The 26724-nt window shown below is 35.0% G+C and overlaps 1 protein-coding gene and 1 pseudogene across 1 annotated transcript; one reads left to right on the forward strand and one right to left on the reverse strand.

Annotated features, from left to right (window-relative positions):
• Window positions 1–4326: 4326 nt before the first annotated feature.
• Window positions 4327–5091, forward strand: LOC125828765 (ethylene-responsive transcription factor ESR2-like). The gene has a single exon (XM_049508093.1). It carries the CDS (start codon window positions 4327–4329, stop codon window positions 5089–5091), a length of 765 nt encoding a protein of 254 aa, XP_049364050.1.
• An 18512-nt stretch (window positions 5092–23603) lies between these two features.
• On the reverse strand, window positions 23604–25661 carry LOC125828766 (putative glucose-6-phosphate 1-epimerase; annotated as a pseudogene).
• Window positions 25662–26724: the final 1063 nt, after the last annotated feature.

Raw genomic sequence — 26724 nt, forward strand, 5'->3', positions numbered from 1 at the left:
TCTAGGGCCGAAATGTGGCCCAAACTACTACTATTACTACTAATGTGCAGCCCGCCACAGCGGAAGCACAAAACTCTGTTGGCCTAAACCTTAATTAATTAATATAAGCAACTCCCTTCTGACAAAAAAAAAAGTATGTATACTCAATAGGAAGCATACATAAATTGAGTATAAATCAACAATTATATATAGTGTAAAAAGAATGTTAAACAACCTACAAAATCAACAAAACAATTCACTAACCCACTAAAATAGTTTAAACAACTAAACAAAATCATATGTTATGTAAAAGTGAAACACATGTCAAATATTTCATCAGTAAGAACTAAGGTGATATAACATAGTAATATGCAATACAATGACAAATGATCCTATTGGTATAGAACCTCTCCACTATGGAATGTTGTGAGGAGGGTCCCTTCGAGTGCTCACAAGGCGCATATACCTACCCAAAACCATTTTTAATTAGCCTATTACACTATTTATCCTCAGTATCATCAATAACCAATCCTTCGACCACTTTCCATTTGATATAAATATGCTCAGGTCGTTATTTCCATAGTACCAAGCCAATAATTCTTGAGAAAGCATTTGTATGCATGATCACAATAATAAAGAAAATTTCAGTTAGAAACTACAAGCCTTCTCAAATAATAAATTACTTTCAAATTAGTGTCCTTAGGCCGCATTTCATCAACTAAGCAGATTTCTTTCAATATAATGCCCATTGAAAAATAACTCATCAAGGTATGGTATAATAAACAAAAACAAGGTAATATTCGATGAGTACACATTTTGGTCATATAGCATCAATCTTCTAAGTCCCAAATCAAAAGAAACAATGATAGTTCGTCTCTACAAATACTCTAATCCCGTCATTTATCCCACTTCATAAATTGTTTTATACAATAAGTTATAACTCAGGCCAAGTCAGAAGTCGAGTAAACGCGCTATGAATCCTCACTCAATCACCTTCTCCTTGAATATTCTTTTAAAAGCTCTCGATCTATCAAAATTATGTGCTACATGAGTAGATCTGTTGAACTACACTCAAATTAGTATATAAAAGTGCGTAAAATATTAGGTCAAAAAGTCAATCTCAAACTCTTGAGGTCAAAAATGGAATTTTCTTTCAAAATAATTTTACCCCTACGGCGAGGAATTCCAATTTGAAATCTTGTTAACATTAATGGAGATTCAATTTACTCTCAAATCAGCTAAACGCGATTTCTTAATTTATGTTTAAAATTTCATATTCAATAATCAAAACAAAACATTGTTTAAACGATAAAATAAGAATAAATCAATAGGTATATACCAAGTAGGAATTTAATATCTTACTCCCACGATAAAATCTCTGAATAACATAAAAAAAAACTCCCCAATCTAAGCTCAAAAATCTGAAATAAGAGGTCTAAGTTCGATTCGGGGATTTAATTTTGTCTGAATCTTACATGTTCTTCAAAACACAACAAGCCATCATAAATGTGAGCCGAAAACCAACCGGATCCCGCGAATGCAATGTCCATATACAACTTGATTTGGATATCGTCTTCCCGAGCATGAATTCTATCCTCGCCAATGTGATGGCCAATGAAATCCTTCTCCACAAACTTGACCAAGGCTTAATGAATGAAAAGAAGGAACTAGTGTGCACCAAAATTCAGTTGACAGCAGTTTGAAACTCATGAATATCTTGGATTTAACAATAGATATTCATTCGGAACCTCATGAATACAAATTGATAGTGCAAACAATCATAAAAAACATTTCGAACTTATTAGAATTATCTAATCACCATTTTGAGGTCATCTTGACTAAATGTTGATTGCGGTCAACTGCAATCTAAAAGTAATTAAAACTTCCCCCCAGAGGTTTAAAATGCCCTTGAATGACTTAGGAACCATGCCAACCCTCCAAATATGTCATAAATCACCATTTATACCTAGTGAAATTGTCAAAACTCAAATTCGGCCCCTCTAACCCCAAATGTTGGGTTTGCTAAAACTTCTGAAACCGTAGAGCTCCCCCGTAACGCATTCAATCACTTCAAGAATCGTTCCTCCCCTCCTAGAAAGTCTCAAACGGATAACAGAAGTTATGGGTAGGGTCAAATAGGGGAAAAGAGGGAGGAGTCACAAAACGACCTTGAGAGTCGTCGTTACAGCTAGATTAAAAAATAACAGGAATTAAGGACGAAAAAATTTGTAGTCATACAAAAAAACTTGTCCTTAATCATTTTTAGTGACAGATTAAACATAAATTATATTTTTTTTAAATTGTTAGCTATGAGCTATTTAGCAATGGATTAGCGGTGATGTTTGTAGCTAATTCAAAATATTTTTATAATGCTGGCGAGGAAGAGGCAAGTTTGTTATTGTTGTACCAGTGAGGATTCTGTCGCAGTTGACATGAATCTTATGGAAGTGAAAAATATATCTTGGGATCACCATGAAGGAATTTTATTGTTTTTTTACATGTTTTAAACTGTAGTTGTTTTATTGTAATTTTAAGTAGTAGAGTGAGTGTTGTATCGTACGTATTATCTTACTTAGGCAGCGAATATAAATGGCAAAATGGTCTGGTGGACCCTTATACTTGTATCAGTTTGTATTTTGAACCCTTCTACTTACACCTTTGTTATCTGGACCCTTAAACTCAATTAAAATGAGACTTTTTAGCCCCTCCAACCATGTGTGTAGCTCACTCTCCTTTATATAATTGACATGTCATATCCACGTCAGATATATTAATGCCACATCATATTATTTCATAACTATTTTTAAAAATTATTAACCAAAATTATTTAATAAAATGTAAAATAATAACATTTTAATTTATTATTGGCATTTCTAATTCTCCCTATTTCACGACCAAAAGAAAGCCATCGCCGGCGTCGTGCCATTTTTGCCGGCGAAATCACATATGCTTTCTCCCTCACCCGTCTTCATCTCCGCCGCACACCATCCCTATTTTTCTTTCCTCCTCCAATCTACACAGTAACAACAACCTAAGCCACCGCACAACCAAAACTGGCCAAACTTTTCGTAATCCAACACCGACTACTATTTTCACACCCCAAATTGCTTACAAATACAATTTCACACCAACCTCTGCCATGAAACTCGTCAAAATCTACCCATTATTGTTTTTCCCCTTCCCACTGTTTCATGGCCCAAACCGGCGTCACCGTCGCCATTGTTGCCGGCGAAACCACTCATATTCCTTCCTTTACCTGCCTTCATCTCTGCCACACATCACGACCATTCGCCGCCATGATTAGATCCTTGCACCCTCACCCACCTCGTTTTCCTCTCCGTTGACCAGCTGCGCCTCTTGTCACTCCACTATGTATCAATGGTATCCGGCGATCGCATCACTAGCGTCGTTGTCTCCCTCCATCGGTGAATTAGTTGACTCAAGGAGGTGCCCAAGATAATCTAAATAAATGAAAATAGATTGTGGAAAAAAAGAAAAAAGGGGTTGGGCAGGGGATGAATATGGCTGAAAAAGAGGTGTAATGGGTGAAGAAGGAGTTTTTTAATTAATGGTTTAAAAATATTGTAAAAATTATTTTTTTATAATTTTTAATATTTTTTTAAGTAAAAATGCTCCTCACTCGCCTTAATAGGCGTGTAGTTACACACTTTTGCCAACTCAGACATCCTAATGCCACATAAGCATGGTCAATGGTCAGAGAGGTTTGTTAAATTGTGTTTTATTGAGTTTAAGGATCCAGATGACAAAGGTGTAAGTAAGGGTTCATACTACAAACTGATACAAGTATAAGGGTTCACCAGACCATTTTGCCAATATAAATAGCTGATCAAGAAACCGTGTGCGTCATAAAGTTTGATGAATTTAGAATTTATGTTTTTACTTTCAATTTAATTTGTAATAGTTGTCAGCTGCTACGCGTAAATTCTCGCAATAAATGCAATGCAACCGTATACCTCATTATAAATACCATTGATACAAAAAAATAAATTTTTACGTTAAATAAATATATATATTAACAAAGAGTGCTAATAAACCTTTTATCAAAAAAAAAAGTGCTAAATCTTTATCACTTAATTGTTATTAGATTTTAAGTACATTTACAAAGAGTGTTCATTGAATCTAAAAATACATATTTAGCGGCAATTAAGCGCTATTGATGGTTAATACAAATCCAATATAATTCCCCGGACCCAACTACTACATTATATTGTGTACGTAGCTATAACTTGTTTAAGAATTGTTATATATATATATATATATATATATATGTGTGTGAATCGATCTCCTCACTCCTGACCAACTAGTGGATCATTATTATTGATGTAAATGGAAGATGCCATGAAGCCTGTTCAAACAAGCATTTTTAAGAGATCAGTCAAATTAGGCAGAGGTGGTGGAGGAAGCATGAGATACCGTGGTGTTCGTCGTCGTCCTTGGGGCCGATATGCAGCGGAGATTAGAGACCCTCAGACCAAAGAAAGGAAGTGGCTAGGCACTTTTGGCACAGCTGAGGAAGCAGCTTGTGCCTATGATTGTGCGGCTAGAAGTATGCGTGGTGTTAAAGCAAGAACTAATTTTCTTTACCCTCCTCTTACTCATGATTTTCTAAATGTCTACACTTGTACCAAAACACATAATCAGTTTTCCCTTGAGTCAAGTCTACCAAAATCATCGAATATGTTTGTATTTCATGAAATTGATGTCAACATATCGTCCAAGTCTTCAAACATTAATAATTTGAACAATAACCCTTGTGACGAACAACTACTTCCTCTCACGGGTTATCATGAGATATCAACTACTGTCGATTCGGGCATGGAATATTTCTTTCCCATTTTGCCTTGTGATAATTCTGGCTTTCTGGAACAGGCCTTAAATGGATTCTTCCCAAAGCCATTGCAAGAAAACAAGAGCAATGTTGGTCATGACATCAAACTTTCTAATTGCCTGGAGGATTTACTTAATTCTACTTCTGAATCATCATCCGAGCCAATTCATCAACAAATCTCTGGACCCATGACTTTTCATTACCCGGACCTTCTAAATATTTTAGCAGCCAACATGAAAAATTCGTCAACAATATTGCTTTAATTAATTACATCTATATATGAATATGTCCCTCCTTGTAATTAATTATTCCTCTTACTGAACTACTCTGCTATGATTTTCCTCTGGATGTTCCAATCTCAAATCTGATTAAGTATGTTAATGCTTTTGTTTTCATGTCTACCAAATATACTTTTCTTTATTCCTCTTTTACCATCAAACATTTACTTTTTTCTAACTAAACCTCTTTAGTAGGATTCAGAAATGAGATTAATGATGACCATTTAATTACTTTGTTACCGCATTTTCATTCACAATTTCTTAATCACCAAAGTAACCTCTAATTTTATAGACTTCAAAAAAATTATTATATACTCCTCAAATCTGTTATATTTTCTATTTTAAGTAAAAGCTAATAGAATGTACCAGGTTGTAAAACAAATATACTTATTTAGTAGCCGTTTGGAAATATTTTTATTCAAAATTATAAAAGAAATATTATTTTTTGAAGTTCAACTAGTATTTGTGACGGAACGAATTCAGTATGGGGTAATGGACATCCCCTTTCCAGTCTAAGATAAGGGGGAAATACCTCATTTCTTTGATCAAATCAATTTGGTATTTTCTATTAAAAAGAAAAATAGTATAAGTGAATGTTTTTTGTATTTGGACATTAATTTCCCTTGAAAAATTAGGTCAAATGAACAATTATGTTAATTTGAAAAATAAAAAATACCTTAAAAATTCAATTAATTTGAAACGGAGAGAGTATTGTCTAGAACGTACGTAATAAAGTGACTCATTTACTATTTACATGTTGTTTCACGTAATTTGATAAATTCTAAAAAGAAGATGAAAGATAAACATATCAAAGAAATAAAAGGAACAACTTAATGAAACAATTAATTTTTGCATTTTTATTTTCAAAGGACATTCAAAAATCATAAATGACAAGTAATAGATAATGGTTAATTAGGTTAGGGTAATGAAAAAAAGGTTTCAAGGGGTCGCATACTAGTGGACCATCTTTGATTATATTACACCAAAAATTAAACGACTACGAGTAGTTATAAAATTTGTGTGATAATCAAAAGGAAAAACGTGGCATAATTAGAATCGAAGAATATAAGAATAGGTTGACCATATCTAGCTATATCTATATGAATTGTGATTATGAAAAGGAAAAAAACGTGTTAGGATTTTTTGGTGATTTTCTTGTCATATTTTAATTTTATTTTTCTCTTGAAATAAAATCAAAGAATTATCATAATTGTTTTTACTTTTTTACTGAAAGGAAAATCTATTTTTTATATATTTTGTTATTCTTTTCTTAACGAAAAAAGTCTACAACTCTATAAATTTAATACACAACTTCTTATACCAAAAATACAATAGCATCCTTAATCAGCTATTTAAAGAGTTTTGTTTATGCCGAGATTTTCTTTTAATATTTTCTTTTATATTGCTTTTAAATATGTAAAGCCAATTGATTAAATCATATAATAATGTTATGTTTGTTTTGGTATAGTTTTGTGTCATCAAATTTATCACATTATTTGCAATTAGAACTTCCAGATGACGCTCTAATTCTTTGGAACCCAACAAAACATGGTCTTCTTACGTCTTAGCATGAAATAATATATTGTATTTAGGGTAAAGGGTCTGAAAAATACTCCAATTTTGGTCGAAATTGCTGTTACGATACCAAATTTTGAAAAGGAACTTTTACCCCACTGTACTATTTATTCGTGTATTTTAAAGGTATATATGTGTCTACGTGGACATCATAAATATTGCATCATTTTAAATAGTAATGTGTCTACGTGGACACATATAACAACTTGGAAAATGATAGGTTGAACTAGAGCCTTGACATTTGGGTTAATGTGACTTTAGGTTGATGTCTAGGCTATTTTAGAACCTAAGTGGGGCAAGGTGGAAGCTTAGGGTGCAAGCAAGGGCCTAGGCTAGCAAGTTAGGGTGAAAGAAGCCTTGTTCCTTTAGGGGCTGTTTGGCGATGGGGTTGTTCATCGCCCAAAGTGTTGGACGAGTCACCCTTGTGCCTTGTGATTGCCTAGTGGCTGCCCCATTTTGGCCAAGATGCTGGACCAAAGGGCGGGCTAGGTGCAAACTCGCCAACCAGCTTGGCGTGTCGCCCTTCTCCCCTCTAGTCCGCCAAGTGGACTGCCCAAATTAGTGAGCTCACTGGAACAAAGGGTGAGCCAAGGGTGCACTTGGCAAATCGCCTAGTGCACTTGGCGAGCCCAAGTGTCTAAAGGGCGAGCTAAGACAGGAACGGTGAGAATTTTTAAGTTGTAACTTGTAGGGTCCTTAGTCCTTTTCCTAAGTTAAGTCCCTATTATTCTATTCCTTTCCTAGCAACTATATAAACCTTTTAAGACCTTTTTAGACTTCAATTCTCTCATTTAAGTCACTCCATATAGAATAAAAAAGAAACCCACCTCCTCTCAAATATTTCTCTCTCTAGAAGTTCCCAAAGAAGAAGAAGAAGAAGAAGAAGTGGGAGCTAGGGTTTTGGATTCAAAGCGTTTCTTCATCAAATTTCTTGGGAATCTTAGTAAAAGTATGGTGATCCTTCATCTAGGGTTAGCTTTAACCCTAGAGTCAATTTCAAAGAAATTTTCAAAGTTTTCAAGTTCATGAAAAACCTAGGGTTTTACTCAATCTCATGGGTTCTCTCTTCAAATGATTCCAAATGGTTACTATTGTCATATATTGATTGTATTGGTGTTTAATTGATGATTTATGATAAAAATACTCTATGAACCCTTGATTCCTTTCAATTCCTAAAATGTGTCTTTATGAAGTGGGATTGTTGATTATGAAAGCTTATGATCGAAATATGTCTAAATTGTTTTGGGTTATTGAATTGTATCATTATCTATGCCTTAATTATGGTAAATTGTTGATGTGTTGATGATTTGAGATTCATGGCCTTGAAGACAAGTTATGACCTAATTACATGTTCAATTAGAATTGTGTTGGAGGTGTTGATCCACTTGAAAGGTGGAGGTGTTTAATTACTATGTATGATTATAATGTGAAGGATATGCATGTTATTTCAATGGTAGAATGATGAGCATGTATAAAAGGTAGTTGTGTTGTCATTGGTAGTATATCCTCAATTGACACTCATGAATGATGAATGATGGAATGTGAAGGGTTTCTCCTATGTATTGTATTTGTTGAATCGATAGGCCTGTGGCATCAATTTCATAAACAACCAATGAATGTGTCTTGACTTAATGAACATGAATCGGTAAATCTAGTGTTGGTAACCCTTGCTTGATGAGTCTTTGACCTATTCTAATGTTGAGTGTTAGGATCGGTAGGATAGTGGCACCCTTCCATAAATGAATGAATGATAAACCTTGAATCGGTAGACCCAAATGATGGTACCCCTTTCATGTGTGAAATGATGACCCTTGTATCAGTAGATCTAATGAAGATGGAAGCCTTCTTGGGAATTTAATGAGCTACCCTTAATGTACCTTGAATCGGTAGACCTAGTGATGGTGGCCCTTTCTTGTGTAATATACTTTGGGTCGGTAGACCTAGTGTTGGTAGCCCTCTCAAGTACAACGATGTTAATGTGAATGAACTACTCTATGGGAATGGAGGATAAACACCGAGTGGATATGGTAAGATGGAATCTCTCCCAATGTCAGGCTTGGGTTCCAATGAACATTTTCCTATCCCATAACTATGTGCCCACATAGGATATATATTAGCCAGTGGTTTTCTTACCAAAGCTAAGATATTACCTATTTCTACCTTAGGCAAGTAGAACACCTTTCTTCGGTGTGGGGTCATATGACACCGGATTCCATGACTTAGCTCTCATGGTCTATGTCAGTTAATGTCTATTCCCATCATGTGAGATGTGTATTATGGCTACTTGAGAGGTTCTATGAAGTGTAAGTGGTAGTATGGGATGCCATCTATACATTGCACGAGTAGGCTTTGATAGGGTCATAGTGAGGTCTCTAAGTCTTAATGACTAATGTATGAAAGTCCTCTAAATGAAGTAATTGAAGAATGTTGGCTCTTAAATGCTAAATGTGATATGCATGCTATACTTGGGTTATATTATGAGTTATATTCCCTTGTCATGTCTTATGAAATGTTATGTCTCTTATGCATGGATATGGTGAAAAGGTGAAAAGGAAGGAATGGTGTCACGACCCGAGAGCACCCCTTAGTCGTAACACGGCGTACTCGACTCCGAAGGACTCTTATACAAGCCTCATAGCTCATTTATAGCATAAGATACTTGAAAACAGAGAGGAATTAAAAACTTTCTTTACAATCGAAAACATTTCCATTAAAAAGCAAGCGGTAGACTTTCCAGACTTTGTACATTATATCTCAAACCATCTAATACTTTGAATACAACATGGGGACTTATCCCATACAAAAGCTTAAACAATACTAAAGACATAAATGGAACACAATGGGTTTTGTCCTCGAAACTATGAGGACTCACCAAGTCTTAATCTTCAAGCACCTTAGAAACCTACTCCTCAAGCATAGAACACCAACATCTCCAAACCCTACACGTTAGTAAGAGAATGGGAAGAATGAGATTAGCACAATTAAGTACTAAGCATGATGACCACGCAAAAACATGCTTAAAAAGGGACATTTTATTTGAAAGTCATGCTTTTATGCCATTTTGGTAAAACTTCATGGAATACAAGTATAAGAGACATGATATTCAATCATAACCAACATACAAGTCATTATTCACTTTAGAACATAATCAACATAAAACCATTACCTTCACATTAGCCTTCACCTCAAGCAACCCTCAAGCTATACCTTCCACCTTTACACAATAAAGCATATAAGAGGCATAAACATTACATAAGTAATATCATCACATTAAAACCAACATCTAAGACAACTCTAAGTCATACCTGTGCAATGTGCAAATAGCATCCCATACTACTACTCACACTAAATACTCCTTTGAAGTCACCATAGACAAGGCACATTCATACTCAACAAGTCATAACAAGGAAGTACCCATATATACAATCCAAGTATAGCATCCATCTTCACATTAAACATATAAGCATTTAAGTCACCCATTCTTCATTAGCTTCATTAAGAACACCTTCATTCATTATACATTAAGCCAACATTCTTATTAACATCATCATAAGAGCCCATTCATTTCATTTAACATTATAAAAGAACATACCATGAGTCCTCTCAAATGCCTACTTGTGCAATGCATAGATGACATCCCATACCACCACCCACACTAAGTAGTACACCCTTAAGAAGCCATAGTTCATTAACATTCTCTGTGGGGGTAAGCTTTAACCAACATATACCATGTGAGCAATTCATGGAATACCGTGTCACTCTCACCGGATAAGGGATTCCTACTTGCCTAAGGTAGGACCATTGTTCTTTAGCTTAAGTGGATCCACTAGCTAGACCTATGTGGGCACATAGTTAAGGGATAGGGAGATTGCTACTAGATACCCCGCCTCAACTCACGGTTGAGCATCCATCTCAAGAGGTTGCTACTATATACCCCGCCTCAACTCACGGATGAGCATCCACCCCAATTCATAGCCACTCGGTGCTTGGCATTATTCCCCACGGAGTACTTTACATTCATTACACTAGTTCATTATGGGATAAGGTATTGCTACTAGATACCCTGCCTCAACTCCTGGATGAGCATCCATCCAAAACCCAACATTAACTAAAATGGGATATAGGGATTGTTACTAGATACTCCGCCTCAACTCTCGGATGAGTATCCATCCCATCCCAACATTCATTCATTGGAAGCTCATAGATTCAAAGATGAGAATAGCCTTTCACCTAAGAATCCTCTTATTGCGAGAAAGTCCTTTCACAACAAGTCATTATCATTTTGGTGTACAATTGAGAAATAGCCTTTCAATAGACTCCACATTCATTAACATTATCATTGAACTTCATTCATTTATGAGAAGGCTACCAACATTAGGTCTACCAATTCAACACATTAAGACATTAAGTCAAGATACATTCATCATATAAGAAAAGGATGCCTAGTCCTACCAATTCAAGAGATCACATTCAACATTAAATTATAGAACCCTTCACATTCCATCATCAACATCCATGAGTGTTCATAGAGAGATACCATTCGATCCTAACACAATTAGCTTCTAAACATAATCATCATTCTATCATTGAAATCACATGTAAATCCTTCACATCACATTCACATATACAATATCATGATAACACTTCAATCCCTCAAACTATGACTTCAAGGCCATGAGCACAATATACAAAGTAATTAAACACCTCCACCTTTCAAGTGGATCAATAGCTCAAGCATAATTCTACTTCAACATGTAATTAGGTCAAACTTTCCCTTTCAAGGCTATGATCACAAATCCTCAATTCACTGACAGTTCACCATAATTATGCATAGATGATGATACAATTCAATAATCTAAATCAATCTAGGCATAAATCCATCAACATTCATTCATAATCAACAAACCCACTTCATAAGGCACAATTTAGGAGTTGAGAGAAATCATGGGTTCATAGAGTATTTTCATCTTAAATCCTCAATTAAACATCAATCTAATCATAATTTAACATTTGAAAACGTTTGACGAAAGAACCCATGAGATTGAGTAAAACCCTTGGTTTTCATGAGCTTGAAAACTTCTTTGAAATTGACTCTAGGGTGAAAGATAACCCTAGATGAAGGATCATCATACCTTTAATAATATTCCCTAAGAAATTTGATGAAGAAACCACCTTGAATCCAAACCTTAGCTCCCACTTCTTCTTCTTCATCTTCTTTGGGAACTTCTAGAGAGAGAAATATTTGAGAAGAGATGGGTTTATTTTTATTCTATTTGGAGTGGATTAAATGAAATGATTTACGTCATAAAAAGGTCTTATAGTTGTTAGGAAAGGAATATAATAATAAGGACTTAACGTTGGAAAAGGACAAAGGACCCTTAAAGTTGTAACTTAAAAATTCTGCCCTTGCCCGTCCAAGCTCACCCTTTGGACACTTGGGCTCTCCAAGTGCACCCTTGGCTCGCCCTTTGTTCCAGTGAGCTCACTAAATGGACTGGTCATTGGGCGATTGGAGGGGGCCAATGGGCGACACGCCAACCAGCTTGGTGAGCTACGACTTAGCTCGCCGTTTGGTCCAGCACCCAGGCCAAATGGGCAGTCCACTAGGCGATCACTAGAGCACAAGGGCGACTCACCCAATCGTTTGTGCGATCAAGTACTCCCATCTCCAAACAACCCCTCAAAGAACAAGGTTTTTTTCTCTCAATTTTGCTAGTCTAGGCCCTTACTTGCACCCTAGGCTTCAACCTTTCCCCACTTAGGTTCTAAAACAGTCTAGACATCAACCTCAAGTCACACTAATCCAAACGTTAAGGCTCAAGTTCAATCTATCATTTTCCAAATTGTTCCAAATGGTAAGTTCACCTTTGGTGACTTAATGTGGTGCCTTGGTGTGGATGGTGGTATGGGACGCCATCCATGCATTGCACAAGGTATAGTATGAGGGTTACTTAAGGTGAAGGTAATGGTTTACATGATGATCTTGTCTAAATGTGGAGTTATGACTTGTATGATGATTATACTTGTATTGTATGTCTCTCATGCTATTGTTCATGGTATTTCTAAAAAGTGGCATAATGCATGGTTTCCAACCAAAATGTCCCTTTTAAAGCATGTTTTTGCATGGTCATTATACTTAGTACATTTCTATGTGCTAACCCATATTTCTCTTATTTTTACTACAAGTGTAGGTTCCAGCAAGTGATTGATTCTAGCTAGGATTGAAGTGCTTGTATAGAGTTTTCCTTCAAGACTTGGTATGTCCTCATAGATTGAGGACAAGGACTTTTATTGTTTCTAGTTCCTTATGTTTTAAAACTATTGTTTAGACTTCGATTGTAAAGGGTCGTGACCCTATCTTGTTAAAATTTGTCCAAGATGGCCATGTGAGACTTAGACTTCCGCTATGTCTTTTGAAAAATTGTTAATGAATTTGAATCGTATGGTGTTAAATAAAAAGGTTTTAATTTTGTACTATTACTATTGCCTATGCAATAAATGAGCTATGATGCTTGTATCAGACCTCTTCGAGGTCGAGTACGCCGTGTTACGACTAGGGGGTGCTCTCGGGTCGTGACAAACATGGTATCAGAGCATAAGAATTTGGAAATGGTTTTTAGGATCGATGTCTCACAAGCCACGTCTAATATAGTCTTGTTCATCGGTGTGAGTCGCGACACATCTATGAGCGAGAGGCTATAGGACGTTGGAAGTTACACTTCTTTCATTATTCTTGAAGTCGTTCCTTAGAGTTTAGCTTTATAGATGTCTTTTTCCTAACCCTTCTCTTGTGTTTATAGGATATGAATAAAAGGGCTAACCCAAGAAGGGTGGAAGAGGAGATTGTGAACGAGGGAATTCCTCCCCAAGGTAACCTAGGTCCTCAAGGTGACCAAGTTCCTCTAGGAAATCAAGAAAATCAAGTTCCAATTGAACCTCCATCTATGACCAATGAGGAAGTTAGGTCGGCTCTTTTGATGATGGCTCAAGCCGTAACTACTCAAGCTCAAGCCATGACGGCTCAAGCAAAAAGGGGTGTTGAGGCCAATGTGAACCCCAATGTGAGTACTATGGCTTCTAGGTTGAGAGACTTTATGAGGATGAATCCTCTGATATTTCTTGGATCTAAGGTGGGAGAGGATCCCCAAGAGTTTTTTGATAACGTGTACAAGGTAGTTAGTTCTATGGGGGTGACTTATATTGAGAAATCAAAACTTGCCGCCTATCAATTGAAGGATGTGGCCCAAATTTGGTTCACTCAATGGAAGGCCAATAGGTCGGTTGGAGCGGCTCCCATTGAATGGGAGTTGTTTAAGGAAGCATTTTTGGGTAGGTTTTTCCCCCGTGAGAAAAGAGAGGTTAAGATGGAGGATTTTATCAATCTTAGGCAAGGTAGCATGAATGTGCAAGAGTACTCTTTGAGATTTACCCAATTGTCTAAGTATGCTCCATCCTTGGTGTCTAACCCTAGAGATGAGATGAGTAGGTATGTGGCGGGTATATCCGACCTAGTTGAGGAAGAGAGTCGTACGGCAATGCTCCATAATGATATGGACATTTCTAGACGTATGGTGTATGCTCAATCTATTGAGGAGTCCAAACTTAAGAGGAAGGGTAGGGAGTTGTAAAGGGGAAAGTCCAATGAGCAAGGTCAACCTAGGTTCAAGAAGAGAACTCCTAACCAAGATTCTTTTAGTGTTCCTAAGGCTAATGAGGAGAAAGGTGCAGGCCTCCATTTTCTAAACCTCTTTGCACCACTTGTGGGAAGAGGCATCATGGGAAGTGCCTAGCCAGTGCTAGTGGGTGCTATGGGTGTGACCAAAGTGATCATCAAGTGAGAAATTGTCCTACTCTTATGGCTAGAGGAAGGGAGGCCAAACAAGCTTCTTATGTTGGCCCGGATCCTAATGCTCCAAAGAAGAATTGTTTCTATGTGTTTCAAGCTAACAAGGACAAGGGGGAAAACCCGGATGAAGGTATCGGTAAGTGATAGTTCCTTATGGTCATGAATGCTTTATTGAGGTTGTTATGTTGTTTCATGTTATCCTTAGTTGGGTTTACCCTTAAGTGCGGGATGGTATGATGAATAGTAAGGTTGTAGAGAGTGTTGATATCCTTATCTCTTTCCTTCTATTCCTATTCAAGCTTGAGACCAAGAGTTCATTGTAGCTTGTTTCATGTTTTGGAGTCTTATGTGAAAATAAGTTTCCATGGTCTCCTTATGTTATGCATGTTCTAGTCGAATTCATGTTTATATGAGAAAAATTTGAGTTTTCATGGATTTTGTTCCTCATGTTCATATGCACCTATGATGAGTTGCTTAAATGCTTCATGAGCTGTCTTGTTGAGCTTGTTTAAATGTGATCTTGTAAAGAGTTGCATAAATTGCCTTAATGATGTTATGATAAGCATGATGTGAGTTGGAGAAGCATAATGGTTTACATGATGATCTTGTCTAAATGTGGAGTTATGACTTGTATGATGATTATACTTGTATTGTATGTCTCTCATGCTATTGTTCATGGTATTTCTAAAAAGTGGCATATTTCTCTTATTTTTACTGCAAGTGTAGGTTCTGGCAAGTGATTGATTCTAGCTAGGATTGAAGTGTTTGGATAGAGTTTTCCTCCAAGACTTGGTATGTCCTCATGGATCGAGGACAAGGACTTTTATTGTTTCTAGTTCCTTATGTTTTAAGACTATTGTTTAGACTTCGATTGTAAAGGGCCGTGACCCTATCTTGTTAAAGTTTGTCTAAGATGGCCATGTGAGACTTAGACTTTCGTTGTGTCTTTTGAAAAATTGTTAATGAGTGTTTTGAATCGTATGGTTTTAAATAAAAAGTTTTAATTCCGTAGTACTATTTCTATTGTCTATGCAATGAATGAGCTATGAGGTTTGTATTAGACCCCTTTGGGGTCGAGTAAGCCGTGTTACGACTAGGGGGTGCTCTTGGGTCGTGACAGCACATATATACCTTTAAAATACACTATGAAATAGTGCAGGGGGTAAAAGGTCCTCCATAAAGTTTGGTATCGTAACAACAATTCCGGCCAAAGTTGGAGTATTTTTCAGACCATTTTCCCTTGTATTTATAGTGAAACTTTTTAAAAAAAATACTTAATATGATGATAATCATCTGTTAACTTATGTTTTGGTGTTTCTTTATGATATTCCAGTACAAGAAAAGGGTATGAGATAGACATGAACTATATATAATGGTGTTTGGCGGGATTAGTAGTAACCAAATTATTAATAAGAGTAATAACTGATATAGCTGTAAGATAATAACATGTATTATAATAAGGCCTTCCCTAAAATTATTTCTCTTGGGAGTAAAATATTTATGGTTTAGACAATTAAACACCAATACGAGAGGGAGCTCCCACCCCTTTTGCTCCCTTAGTGACTCGAACTCGCAACCTTCAAGTTGGAAGTGAGGATGCTTACCATCCGAGCAACTCCCTCTCATCTATATTTGTATCATATTTAAATTGAAAGAACCATTTTTTTTTGTAATGAGGGCCCCACTACGTATCCTCAACCTAAATTGTTTAATGTCCATTCTATTTGATTGGAAATAGAATTTAAAAAATAAAGTAAGATTTTTAAAATTTATGGTCTAAAACATTTTTTTATTATTCGTGTGATCATTTTAATAAGAGTAAAGGGGAAAATTTAAAGTTAAATTGTTTTAAATTATAAAAAAAGTAATGGAAGAATTAAACAAATTGTGTCACATAAATTGGAATGAAAGAATAATACTTATATGTCATTAATTTATGGTTAGGCTTAAGAAGTGAAAGATTAATATTGAAGATATATACGAAGGGACCTCTCTAAAGTATAGCTCCCTCTATAGAAGTTAGAAAATTCGATGGTGTCTTCTATATCTCCTTTTACTTTTTAGAAAATGGGTGTATAAGATCTCATCTGGGTTTACTCTGAATTCATTGGACTTTCTCTTTTTTAATTAAAAAAGAAAATAAAATAAAAATGAACATGGGGGAAAAAGAAATGTGTAAGGATATTATAAGGTGGAGAATTAAACCTTGACAATTAAGATGAAAATTCAGATAATTAACCAACTGAGCTACTAAGATTTTCATTCATTAATGTACGTTATCCTCAAGTACTAATTAACTTTTATATACTGATAATATAAAAAGATTTTACACTCTCAATTTATTTTAACAAGATGCATAAGATAATCAACTTTAAATTCCATGCTATTAATGTCACTTATTAGGACGGTTCGATATCATTTATGCAATGCAAAAATACATCGCTAGTGTATAAAAGGTAAACCCTTAAAAATATAGGATTTGTTCCATGCTGCATAATGTTTATTTATAATAGCATTGAACAAGACAATGTAAATGTTAATCCGTTACCTTGATATATTCATTTTTAGGGATTTAAGTGGTATTTATTTGAATTGACCAAACAAGAAAAATATTAGCTCATTATCTTTACCATATGTTTATTAATAGAGATATTTTGTACTTAAATGGTGTTGGTTGGGTTTGGGTATATCATAATGTGGAGTTAAATAAGATGTAACCACCAAGTTGGGGACAATTCTTTTGCATCATTCGGATGTATGTTTTATGGTGTAGGCACTTGCAAAAATTAAACCATGACATTCATGATAATTCAGGTACTATCTTGTTGTACTGGTATTATTATGGACCTATCCTCAATTACTCTCTAAATGGTGTCATTAATTCTATAACTATCTTGTATTTGGACATATGGTGGTAATATTCAAATAAATATCTTGAATTTTTTTTACAGTGGAAAAAGACAAATTAAAAAAAAAATTGAAATCGTTCATAAGCAATATTGACCATGTCCTCTGGGAGAAAACACTCGATATCCTAAAATGCGAACTCTGAGAGAAAAAATCAATACGTTATATTTCTCATCTTCCTAATATGTCTAATCATGGACTTGTTGACCTGCAACAAATATCTATAGTCTTCAATAATAGATCTAAGTGGATAATGTTGTGGGTTCTCTTCCATGATAAGCACTACTAAAAGCGACGGACTACGTTATTTTTTTGTCAAAATCGATGGAAAAATGACGCACTCACATCTATCTCTTCTGTCCTCGACTCTTTTCAAAAAGCGACGGATAACGTCGCTTTCAAACGACAAACTGCGTCATTTTGTTGTTATTTTAAAAAAAAAACTTAATAGGTGACAGATTGCATCACTTTTCTTAAAAAGAATTTAGAGAAACGATAGACTGCGTTGCTTTTTTGGAAAGTTTTTCTAACAAAAATTCAGAAAAGCGACGAATAAAAGGACCCTATCCGTCAATTCATTCCTTCCATAACAAACCAAGCAATAAACATTATATGCATAATATAATAACAAACTACATTAAATATTCATAAATACTAAAATCATAATTTAAAGACTTATAAAGTCTTTCAAAATTAGTTATAAAAAATCTAATATGTTCACTAAAGGGATGCTAAGGGAGGAACCTCTTGAAGAACCGGACACACTAAGGCCAATGAGCAAGGATGAATACTTGTTTTTTATTTCCTCAACGATTTTGTTCATGCTTTCACTACTAGAAAAGTGCAAATTAAATGGGGATATTATTTGGAAAATATTGTCGCATATAATACTTGGGATTTTCTTGCGAAATTATTAAGTTCCTTAATATTAGAATATATTACTTGTGAAACATATACTCCCAACAAATTTTGCAGGTAAAGTTAGCGTTATTTTGCACAAAATTAGTTGTTGCGATATTACCAAGGGAAAAATATCCAAAAGAACATTATCTATAGGCAAATCCCTAGGTATCTAAAAAAAAAAAGTTTAAAAAATTCCTTTTTAATCTATAGAAAAATCCCCAAGTTGTCTGAAAAATTATTTAGAAATTGTTTTGCTATGATTTTACTTAGGGATTTATTCTTGGGAATTTACCTAGCATTTTGTTATCTTGAGAAATAATTGGAGATTTAGGAACGATTAGAGTAATTATCTTTTAGATAGTTGGATTCTTTTACACTTATCATTTTTTTGATTATAAGACACTGAGTTAAAACTTTAGGAATTGTAAAGTGATAAATAAGACCAATTATTCTAATTCATTTTCCTTCTCTCTAGCTCACTTACCTAAACCCACTAGCTAGAATTTCTCTCAAAGCCAAAGATGGAAACAATCAGACTTTCCCGTGTAGCGGACTCTAAGCACATGCAAAGCTCATCTCAATGGTCATGTCAAATCCCTCCTAGTGGACTTCAATCTTCTCTTCAAGCAGATTTTCATGAAGTACAATAGTGGACTACCGAGAAGATTTGCTTGTCAATCTACCCAGAAACCGATGTTAATCTGTAAATTTCAAGCTCTATGAGGTTAATATGTAAATTTCCATTTACTGAATGAGTTTGGACAAATATTGTGTGAAATTTGACAGGATTTTCATAATTTATTTTCGATCAAATCTCTCAAATAAATTCTCTTAGAGGTTTGTTGATTCACATATTCCTTGTTTTAGTTCACTACTAAATTAGTGTGTTTATGTATAGTTTGTGCATACTATTTTAGTTGAAATCGAGCTAATTAATCCATTTAAAATTAGGTTGTGAGTTTGAGTTGTTTTCATTGACTGTATTTCTTCTTAGGTGCTTATCATGTTGTTAGTTTTTTTCGTTTATGATGACGGTGATTGGATCAGCATCAGAAACTTCTTTTAATATGTGTTGGGGATGTTCTAGTGTAGAATTCAATTCAACATCAATTGGTTGTTGAACAACTGTGACATCATTTTTGTACGCCACATCTAACACATTACCAATTGTAATCCTTCCCACATGATTAGTCTTTATAACAACCCATCAATCGACCTTATCTTAACGTAACGAATAGGAAGCGTAATACACTTGCTTAGATTTTTTGTGCAATGATAAAAAGCTCATAACTTTTGTATTATCTGGTGTGCTTTACTTCAATTATTTGGTTGTCCATCCTTGTGCCTCTATGTGATGGGTTAAACCACTTATACTGAAATAGTACTATATTTTTTTACGTCAACCTAAATATTTTACTTCAATAGTCTCATGAATGACACCATAACATTCAATAGTTTGACCATTATCGCCAACATCACCTTGAACACACACCGCTATTGTTAGTTTTCTTGTACCTAGAAACTTTTTCAAATTGAAACTTAAAACCATTCACACAATACTTTTTCATAGTGTGAATTTGAGATTCAGGGTCAAATGCAACTTCTTTGACTTATTGCAAATGTTTGAAATTTGAGTATTCATCATAAACCTAAATATTTTTATTCAAAATAATACAATTTAGAATAAATGAATACATTATAATTAATGATTCAATATAATCTTTGATACGTACATATTCTTTCAGTCATTTGAAAAATCTCATTTTTTCATGTTCTGATCCTACACCCTAGACATGGCTAACATTCAAAAATTGTTGTTGGTCCCCGAGCGAATCCTTGACCTGCCTGACTACTTAGTGGAAGACTAAACACATGTGCAAAAAAAACTTAAATTAAGGAACTTTACTAAAATAAGTGAGTCTTGTAAGCTATACGAAAATTACTTAATATAATTATAGATTTAGTCAAACATATGAAAAGAAGAATTGAATCAACTCTCTATGAAGCCTCTACTAATTGAGAATAAGTGTTGGGATAAGATGAAGGACTACCTTAAAAGCCCTACAAAAACAGTAATGCTTGATGTAATGACCCTCAGGGTAATTTTTATGCTTTTGGCATGCTCTTACTATTTCACCATTCTTGTAGCTTCTTTATAACTTTTGTGCAGTGTTGGGTTTGGTGACATGCTTCTTAAGGCGTTCGATTGAGTTTGGTGCTACTTTTTGAGTTTTGGAGGCTTAATGTTTGAAAGAGTTGACTTTAGTCAACATCCAAAGACTATAACATCAAATCAAAACTCTATCGGTTTCATCAGTTTCGAAACGGTCGATTTGATCTAGTGTGATGATCAGTTAAGATTTTGAGGCTTCCGTTTGGATTTGGTGCGATTATGTGTTTTAGCTTTTGAGTTTTCTTTAATATTTAACTTCGGTCAACTTTATTAGTAAATGTTCTCGGAATCAAGTTTCGTTAGAGCGATTATCTCTGGAACGCCGAGGTTGGTCTAGAACGACTTTGGGTTCGGTTCCCAAGGCAGCCATGATGATTTAGTAGCATTTAGCATTTTTGCTTGGTATTTCTTTGTAAGTGTTGACTTTGGTCAACATTTTGACAGAAAACCTCTACTGTTTGTCTCATCAATTTCTTTAAGTCTGGAATACTGTTTCTAGTCTAGTAGCGTATTTGCTTAACGTTAATGGGGTTCCAAACGAGTTTGGAACACCAACGGAGAATTTGATAGCCTTGGTAGACTTCTCATGTAATACTGCTGGGGCAATGCTGATTTCATCTTTGCGATCGTGGTCCCTTAGCCACATTAGCAGAGACAATCCCCCCTAACCGCCACATTTGCAAGGCTTTGGCTGCGTTCGTGCAGGGTCTCTTCCTCAAGCTTGTGCATTCGTGGGTATGCTACTGCATTTACGAAGGGTTACTTGCCCTAACCCTCACATTCGCGGGCCTCTCGCTGATTTTGCGGAGGATCAACTTTGTTGACCTCCGCGTTCGTCAGGAGGCCTACGCCTTCGTGAAGGGAAATTTTACGTGGCAGTTCACTCTTTTAAAGACAAATTCAACATGTATAATCTCTTTTCCAATTCAGCTTTTTGGCAATTTTGAGGGCGATTCTTGTCAGAATTGAGTCATTTTTTGTGGTTTGCATTGGGAAAGTTCGTGGGCACGTTTCAGGTTCAATCAATTTTCTGTTTCCCTTGGTAATTCCCACCAATTTCCCTTTTGATCACTATTTTGACACTGAAAGCTAAAAATATGAATGGGCTGGTTTGGCTTTATTAAACCTCAAATTGTGTCCATTTTCGGGCCACAACATCCTTGAAGGTTGGAACCTGGTGATGGAGTTGATTTTTTGACTCCATGCACGAGTTCCACTTTTGCATTTTCTGGTTCTCCAATTTCGAGTTCTTTATCTAACTTTGGCTTTGTTGTGCTTGTTTTTGTGTTCCCTTATCGATGTAGGTAGTGTTAACACCATAGAATAAGTTGATTTTGTTTATCGACACTTATAATTAATCGTGATCCTCGCATGCAAAGAAATCCAAAAGGAAGGTAATTAACCAAGCATGCAACACAAAGAATGAAAAGAGATGTGTTCTCTTAATCAAGGGAATCTAGATTCGCACAACCTACCAATGGTGTAATCAATCCTATTTTGACTCATAACAAAATCTGAAGATCATCAATCCTATCCAAGAATCACGCAAAGCTATCAAGAGAAGGAAGGAACGATAATCAAGTCGAGAATCGAGAAGATCATCACAAGAAGAAAGTAAAGCGATTTTACCATGCACATATCTAGTATGGACATGGATCAGCAAATTCCCTCAATCAAGGAAATTCCTCAATATCTTTGATTGAGAAATACCCTTGGATATTCCTTTCAAGAGCATAAACCTTTCTATATAAACCTCCCTTAGCCTTAGTTATGAAGTACACACTTCACTTGAACTTGTACTGTTGTCTTATGTTGTATTTCATAATAGCAATGTATTCTCGTGAGTATACAACTGAAAAAAGAAAAGAGAAAGAAGAATCTAAGTGTAGGTTATACAAGTAGAGGTTGTGTCAAAGTAGAAGTTTTATTTGCATATCAGATAGAGCTTGAAGTCGAAACACTTTGTACCATCGAAATTCTCAACAAAGCTCTTAACGAAACCCTTGAAACCAGTGGCACTTCATGAAAATTCTTAAACTCAAAAGTACCTGTAAAATTAAACACCCAGTTTGCAAAAAAAATCATCAAGAGTATTCCCTTCCCTTTAGGAATGTTGTACTCGTGCTAATATAGAACTCCTCATCATATTAATAGAGTTGACCTCTATTGTCACACTCCAAGGTGTTTCCCAAACTCCATTGATAATATTCATCAATGCTAAAGAGTCAAATTCCATTATGATATGGGAGAAATGATTCTCTAAGCTTTTGGTTGTGTTGAAGATTAGAAAGAAGGGCTTTTTGGGAATACTAATTCCCTTGAGGTCTTTCTAATAGATTAGGTGTTTGATAAAATATTCAAAGGAGGTCATTTCTGTATTGAATTGGTTGTTTTTTTATCCCTTTCCTGTGTCTACCCTTCTATCTTATTTTCTTTCTTTTACTTTCTTCTTGTTATTCTTAATTTTGTCCTTAGAATTGTATTAATTGCTCTCAAAGCTAGATCAGATTGTTTTTACAAATCTAGTCTTGGGAGTTCGATAAATAAAACAATCTGCCCATTTGAGAGAAGGGTAGAGCAACGCTCGAGACTGGTTGTTGATCTCCAGAAGAGTCATTATAAGGATGCCACAAGTGTATAATGGTTTTCCCCCGAGGAGCGGTACTACAGGCTACTCAATTAAGGAATTGCCTTGGTTGTGATGATGCAATATCGACTTAGGTCACGTTGGGGATGATCCTCCCAAACTTTTTCCTGCCAAAACAAGCATCTCTCAGATTCAGACTCAACCACATGTCATGGTCTCGTTTGTCCTTTTGCTAGATGCGGTTTACCCCGTATAATTACTCAGAGCATAAAAGAATTCAACTTAGTAGGAAGCCAGGCAATTTACAGAGAACCACACAAACCCTTGTTTACTTCACTTTATCTTACTACAACTTCATGTTTCATTGACCTCATCAATAAACAGGGCAGGTCAACTCATGGAACATTAAAATGAAAAATAGCAGGATCATCGTACTGCTCTCTCTATATACACATCAAAGCATACATAACAACACAATGGAAGCCCCATAAGTAACTAAATTAAGCTCAAGTTAACTGATAAAGAACATTTTGAGGATCCAACTGCCCACTACAATAGCTCGAAGAGACCACAGCAATCTCTTGACAGCATTTCCATTCTTGGTTAGGTTTCAGAACATCATTGGCTTTTCAAAGTTTGTGGAATCTACTAACATCATAATCTTGTAATCCTCCATACCAAAATCAGGGAGAGCCTTGGATACTTTGTCCGATGGATTCCAAAGAACTGTCAGCCAAAATGATTTATCAATTTTAAAAGATACAAAAATAAGTAACTAGTGAGTGTATGGATTATACAGACCTGTATCTTGTAGACTTTCCTTATGCAGAACAAAGGTTCCCTTTTTCCCATGGTCTATGATGGCAATTTTTGGAGGTGTACTTAAGTAAACATGATGGACCTGACACGGTTAACAATATTCAGCAACAAGAAATCCTTACAATTGTTTGTCTGGGGAAAAGGAAAAACTAAACTGCTCCATACAAGATAAACTAACAACTGAAACTCAAATTTCCAGAATTCACAATAAGGAAGTTTAACCTGAAGCCTTGTCAAGTATTAACTAGTTAGACACAGAAGAATACCTCCCCATCAAATGTATTAGCATCAGCTTGCTCAGTAAATCTCTCTCGCTGTAGCAAACAATCCATATAGTCAAGTGTCTCTAGTCCTTCAACCCGCACCTCACTACAGATCAACCGAATAAATCAATCTATACAGGAAGATAGCTCAACATAGTCAAATGTTAGCACTACTACAAAGCTCTCTTCCCATCGTGTATTGGTGGAATATTTTTGTAATAGAATATGATTTTCCCACTCATTTCTCACCGAACTAGCTCGTTGAGAAAATGCATGGTAAGAAACACATATGACTGAAATAGTGAGAACCTTCCAAAAAAATTTTGTGTGAAAGAGGTACTTTTTATTCTTTTTTCAGTGATTCAATCAAAATATTTGTGGGAGTAGCTATTGAACATTTTTTAGGGGGGCAAATAGTGTAGAGAACAATTCATTTAGGCTCAGCTGTAATGATTATATGAATAGACAAGCACAAGGCTGAGACCTGATATCAGATACGGACAAGTAGTTGCGTAGACCAAATATAAAGGAAAGGGAATTGTTATCAGTATTCTTCACAGACGGTATCAATGTTAGCCTTCCAGGACCCAGCGATACATGTAGCCGGAGCTCAAAACTGCATGAGACCACCTTAAATGTGGAGAGCCTCTTAAAAAGATTGATTATTTACTAACGACATCATGAACCTAAGCATACCTACTAGGGAATGTTTTGAAATCTTTCCGAATGGGCTGAAAGATGAGGTCAACTGATGACTGGCTTCCAGAGGAAGATGGATCCAAAGGGTACTATCTAATGACCATAGATTCTGTGTCAGCGGCAGAACTTGCCCTGTTGTACCAAGCTTCATATATAGACAAACTAAGGCTGTTGAATAAATTATAGACTTTAAAAAACACATTGGCAAGTGATCTCACCTGTGAAAGCGAAACAGATATTCCGCCCGTAGTTCTTCTCCTCGTTCATTCTTCCAAGAGACAACTTGAGCACCATAAAAGAGAACCTATTTTAGGTTAGAGCATTAGAAAAGTAAATAATTGCATAGAGAATCCTTTAATTTCATTTCATATATAAACTCAAAATTGAGATATTTGAGAAATATGAAAATATATTGTAAGAGAAATACCTGTGCTAAGGAGCCACCAGGCTCAGACAATAACACACGAGGAAAGGCATCAAAAGGCATCTGATTTATTGGAGTGAAAAATCTCCACCTTATAATTTTCTTCACCAACAAATCCAGCTACACAAATAAAAATAAAAATAAAATTGGCGAACATTAGAATACATGAAAATAATAGTGGGAAGATGAAAAGTACCTTGCTTTTCCAATCGATATGATGTCCCCATTTAATTAAATGGGTATTTATAGTTTGTGGGAAGAGAAAGAGACTTGGCAATTAACAGGAAATACAAGAAAAGAACATCCAATTTGAAGTTTGCCTCATTTTCAGATAACCATCCCAATCTTTCTTCATCCATTCTTAACTCCTTGTACAAAGTATAAAGTGTCTACATTCCTCTTCAAGTTTCTCACTATCTATCTAAAAGTATCAACTTTTAATCTACCCATACTTTATTATCAAAATATAAATTTTCTATTTTTCAAAATAACCTACTTCAATCCAATTATCTAGTCATTTTCACACTAGTCAATATTATATTATTAGTATTCGTATTCATTCATATTTAAATGTCATACTTTAAATTAAAAGTAATTTATAAATTTTATTATTAACTTGTTAATGTATTTTAAAAATAGTTATGCTAATAGATTATTACTATTTATATGATCATATTAACCAAATGCTTTGATATACAATTTTATTTGTTATAATATTATTCTAATAGTTATGATCAATTATGCTTTTAGTTTGCCATATGTTAATATTGAGCTATAAATAAAGCTATTATTTTCTTATTAAATAAAAATCAAATTTTAACTTTTCACATGAATTGTTTAATACCATAAGAGTAAAAATAAATTTAAATATTCTATATTAGTATAATTTAAAACCAAAAATTTCAAAAATGTTGTTTATTAATTTTAATTCAAGTCAAATTATTAATGAAAAACTAATTAAATTATAATTAGTACATATTTATTCTCAAATGAACATCCAATTTGAACAACCTTAATGTAATGATACTTATATATTATATACTAGATAATGTGTGCCCGTGCACACACGTGCCCAATGTTTACTTTATAGAATGATCTTGTGTTTTTTATTAAGCTAGCTCATTGTTAATACTTTAACAAGTTTTTGCCATTTGAAATTGCATCATGTTATCAACAAGGGTTGTGGTAAGCATTCCTTCATCCTTAATCATAAGTTTTGGGTCCTATTTATCTTCAGAATTATTTCATTATTCTAGTTGGAGGATTGTGCCGTGCAGCTAGCGTAGTCGAACGTTTTGTATTTTCAAATTTGGTGTACAATGGATGGAAAACACATGCGGATCATTTTTAAGAATAATCTGGAGTATATAATGCGAGCAGTATTTTCTTACTTGAATAGCACACATAAACGTGTTAGCAAGT

Source organism: Solanum verrucosum, unplaced genomic scaffold (assembly GCF_900185275.1).
Source record: "Solanum verrucosum unplaced genomic scaffold, falcon-dt-bn FXZP01000242.1, whole genome shotgun sequence".
Classification (NCBI taxonomy): domain Eukaryota; kingdom Viridiplantae; phylum Streptophyta; class Magnoliopsida; order Solanales; family Solanaceae; genus Solanum; species Solanum verrucosum.

Coding starts and splice junctions, on each gene's coding strand:
- LOC125828765 (XM_049508093.1), top strand. CDS start 4,327: ATGGAAGATGCCATGAAGCCTGTTCAAACAAGCATTTTTAAGAGATCA.